The sequence below is a fragment of the Palaemon carinicauda genome, chromosome 36 (assembly GCF_036898095.1).
Source record: "Palaemon carinicauda isolate YSFRI2023 chromosome 36, ASM3689809v2, whole genome shotgun sequence".
In the NCBI taxonomy this organism is placed as follows: domain Eukaryota; kingdom Metazoa; phylum Arthropoda; class Malacostraca; order Decapoda; family Palaemonidae; genus Palaemon; species Palaemon carinicauda.
Window position 1 is genome coordinate 32,787,734 of NC_090760.1, and position 5,052 is coordinate 32,792,785.

The 5,052-nt window shown below is 36.1% G+C and overlaps 1 protein-coding gene across 1 annotated transcript; it reads left to right on the top strand.

Moving 5' to 3' along the window:
* Nucleotides 1-2,920: 2,920 nt before the first annotated feature.
* LOC137628560 (uncharacterized) lies at nt 2,921-4,298 on the top strand. Its single transcript, XM_068359713.1, has 2 exons — nt 2,921-3,645; nt 4,190-4,298. The coding sequence occupies exons 1-2, from the start codon at nt 2,921-2,923 to the stop codon at nt 4,296-4,298; spliced, it is 834 nt and encodes a 277-aa protein (XP_068215814.1).
* Nucleotides 4,299-5,052: the final 754 nt, after the last annotated feature.

Here is a 5,052-nt window from a genome sequence, read left to right on the forward strand (position 1 = left end):
ATCTTTCAATAATAAATGATCCAGTTATTTAGTAAAATTACATTTTAGGCTTCATTCCACCTTCACATAAAGCAAAATCAGTTGATCTCTGCGATAAATTACAATGTATGAAAAAGACGTCTAACCACAAAATTGACTTCATTATTTATGTTTGGCATTTTATATACATATGCTTATGTTTACAGGGTGGTCCAACTACAGGCCCACGGGCCACGATGGTATTTTTTGTGGCCCTTCAACACTGATCTAATTAATAGCATTAGGTAGGAAAGATGCAGCATAGAGGTTTATCTGCTGAGTTGTCAGCAGCCATTGCCTGCTGCTCCCTGGTCTTAGCTTGGGTGGAGAAAATCTTGGGCGCTAATCATAATTCGCAGATACATGGTCAGTACCTAGAGCATTGTTCTGCTTGTGTATTTTCAATGTACATTGCCTCTGACAGTCATGAGCAGCCATTGAACCGCTCTGTTTTAGAACACTTGTATAGATGCTGAGTCTCCTTAAAAAGTTTTGACTGGAAAAGAATAAATTCAAGACAAGGCAGGTAAACGCATGAGTGAACTCTTTAGCTAAAACGTGGATATCAAACGCAAACTAAGAAAAGGGCTTCATGATACTGTGATAGTAGTTAAATGATAATGGTTCAATAGTAATGGCGTCGATAAGTAACATTCTATGAGATTTGTTTGGACGCCAGAGGAAAGAGAGTGTGAGTGTTCGGATTTTCTGCCGAGGAATGAGTTAATGAAATAGAATGACCTCACTTCACGCGGATACAAAACCCAAAGACTATGAAAAAATGAGAGCTATGTCTTACTTAAGCATAAAGAAATGTTGTTACGTTGCAGAGGATTTTCTTTGTAGTATATATATATATATATATATATATATATATATATATATATATATATATATATATATATATATATATATATGTATGTATATATAAATATATATATATATATATATATATATATATATATATATATATATATATATATATATATATATATATATATATATATATACGTAAATGCAAACTATTTTATTATTATCATTATTTTTATTATTATTGTTATTACTTGCTAAGCTAGAACCCTAGTTGGAATAGCAGGATGCTATAAGCTCGGGGGCCCCAACAGGAAAAATAGCCCAGTGAGGAAAGGAAACATGAAAAATAAGATATTCCACGAAAAGCAACTACATCAAAACAAATATTTATATATAAACCATGAAAAATTTAACAAAACAAGTGAAAGAGAAACAAGACAGAACAGTGTGCCCAAGAGTACCCTCAAGCAAGAGAACTCTAACCAAAGACAGTGAAAGACCATGGTAGAGAGGCTATGGCACTACCCATGACTAGAGAATAATGGTTTGATTTTGGAGTGTCCTTCTCCTAGAAGAAGAACTGCTTACCAAAGCTGACGATTCTCTTCTATCCTTACCAAGAGGAAAGTGGCCACTGAACATTAACAGTGCAGAAGTTAACCCCTTGATAAAAGAATTGTGTGGTATGAGGACAGAGGAAAATATGTAAAGAATAGGCCAGACAATTCAGTGTATATCTAGGCAAAAGGAAAATTAACCGTAACCAGAGAGAAGGATCCAAGTAGCACTGCCTGGCCAGTTAAAGGACCCCATATCTATCTAGCGGTAGTATCTCAACGGGTGGCAGATGCCCAAGGCAACCTATTAATATCTATCTATCTATCTATTTATATATATATATATATATATATATATATATATATATATATATATATATATATATATATATATATATATATATATATTTATATATATATATATATATGTATAAATATATACTTATATATATATATATATATATATATATATATATATATATATGTATATGTATGTATGTATATATATATATATATATATATATATATATATATATATATATATATATATATATATATATATATATATATATATATATATATATATATATATATATAAATATAAACAGACATAAGTTGAAGAAACTATCTGAGGCCTTTGTTCTGGAATGAACTGGTAATGGCTGATTATATATATATATATATATATATATATATATATATATATATATATATATATATATATATATATATATATATATATATATATATATATATATACATATATACATATATATATATATATATATATATATATATATATATATATATATATATATATATATATATATATATATATATTTATTTATTTATATATACAGTATTTATATATAAAACTGCAAAGAAAATCCTTTGCAACGCAACAGCATTTCTTTAAGCTTAAGTAAGACACAGCTCTCTTTTTTCATATTCTTTTGATTTTTTATCCGCGGGAAATAAAGTCATTCTATTTCATTAACTTGTTCCTCGCCAGAAAATCTAAACTCTCACACTCATTTCCCTCTGGCCTCCAACGACCTTTTAAAAAGTCTCAGCACTCTCAGTACTAATGATGCTCTCCAAACCCTCCTGCTACCAGAAGCCCTCACGAACAATGGACAGTACACTAGTAGTATTGTTTACATTGCCTTGAAGACCACCATCAAGGGACTAGGAAATGAAGTTAATGTTACAGTACGAAAAGCAGACAAGACTGCAGCCTTCATCCTCACCGATACCAAATACTACCACGGGAAACTGAATACTACATTGGCCGATATTTCCAAAACTAACGACCGATCTTCAACCTTACAGAGGAACTCAAACGGGACACTAATTATACCGCTGATATCATCTATGTGGCCTCCAACTTCATCTATTTCAAGCCTATCACTGGTGATTTTTGGCTGAGTTAACTTTATTGAAATGTTAAGGGCCATAAAGCTAGACACTCTCATGAGACAGTGCCAAGACTCAACGCTCCTCTTACCTCTTACGTTCTTGACCAATGAAGCATGGGCTCATCAATCAAGTTCCTGACGACCATGAAAGAATATTCCAGTAAAGGAGTCATTGCTTCTCTTGATGTGAAATTCCGCTTTACTAATGTGCCCGTAGATGAGACTATCCAACTTATCCTCGACCAAGTCTACACAAATAATTCGACCCCTCCTCTAAACATCCTGGAGCATGCCTATCTCATCCTCTTGGAAATATGTACCAAGAAGGCCCCCTTCTCCACCAATCGAAGGAATGTGCATATACAAAAGGATGGTATTTTGATGGGCTTCCATCCTGGCATCCTTTTAGCAAACTTTTACAATGATGTCATTGAGGAACATTTTTATGCCCGTATAAATCCCCCTGTTATATACTTCCGTTACATTAACAACACCTCCGTGAAATCTCCCTTTACTGAGTGCGTTGATGAACTTTGTAGGACCTTTGAGGAGTGTAGTTCTCTTAGATTTATGCTGGAACATCGGGACAAAGACTATTTTCCGTTCCTCTACAATCTGGTTTTGACTGCTGAGTGTGTCTTCGATACCGCAGTCCACACGAAGCCCACGAACCTAGGCCTTTGCTTGAAAGCTAATAGCGAACGTACCGATAGGTACAAGGCCCTCACCATCCAAGAATACATTTGCCGGGCCTTCTTCCATCGCTGTTCCTTGACTGAGAGCCACAATGAGCTGTATAGGATTACACAGGTCGTTGTGAACAACAGTTACTCCAACAGGCAGGTCAATAGATAGGTCAAACATGTCATGGTCAACTGGTACAAGGCTGTGCCCAACAGTGAACGCAGGCATTTTAGTGTCAACTTGTACAAAAAAGGCATCATACACAAATAGTACGAACTAGATAAGAAGGCCATGAATGTCATTACTAAGAATAATGTTATGCCCATTCAAGAAGACAAACATAAATTTCACCATCTGTTACCAGACTATGAAGACAAGGTCTCTCATCTTGAAGAATAACCCTGCCTCTTTTGTGCAGGACTTTCTGAAGAAGTCCAATGATGGTTATTCCTACCAATATTGGCCCAGTGCATTGATGTCTCAGGCGTTACATTGGAATGACGACGATGAGACTTCCTAAAAGATTATCCCTCCTAATCCAACAGGGAGCCATGAAGATGCACCAACTCCTTGTGCACAACAAGAACGTGGTATGAGAAGATATCACACAATACAGTAAGATCATCGGCATTGCCTGGATGGTAGCAGATCAAGGTCCTGAATGCGACACAGGTGTTCCTTTTTCCATCCATTTTTTAGGAAGACCTCCCAACAACCTGTAAATATTGACGAAGACAACAGCAATCAGCAGCTCATCAGCTTGCCTGCAACTACGACTCTCCCGGCAAGCACCTCAGCCAATCAGTAAGCAGCTCTGGACTCACTGGACCTGGAATCTGAGTGATTGATCAGCTTGCCTGACTCCGAGCCCTGTGCGTTGGTCAGTCAGCGCACCTCACCAGGATCTCTGCCCAGACCTACTCAAACCTTTACTCCACACAGCTTCGATGACCATAAGTGAGTACCATCCTAACTGTGACGAAACCTTTCCCAATGAAAGAGCAGTTCCGTTTCAGACTAGATGTGGACTTTGCCCGGGAGGACTAATCAGCAACCAGCACCTGACTTGATTAGTTTACTTCTAGTAAAACTATAATTTTTTTTTATGCATTTAGTTCTCCTCTGCTGATGACAAACAGCATAGCTACTGGTGGATTATGGTACTGATAAAACACCTGACTTGACTAAGCAAGCGAGCCATATATGTAAACCAAGCTTCCAATCCAGCCATGTATATAAACCCAGCTCTACCCACTTCATCCAGCAGCCTTGCGTAATGTGTAGCAGCCGAACTCGATTGTAACTATTTTGAATAGTTTACTTCTAGTAAAACTATAATTTTTTTTTTTATGCATTTAGTTCTCCTCTGCTGATGACAAACAGCATAGCTACTGGTGGATTATGGTACTGATGAAAGAAGGAAAATCTGAGGAATAGAAAAGCTTAACTGCAAGATAAATGCCCCTAAAGCAGCAGTCATTGCCTCGACCAACGAGGTTGTAGAGGAGGTCTATTTGTTTGTTTGTTTGTGTGCGAACAACTTCCTGGCCACAATTTTATTC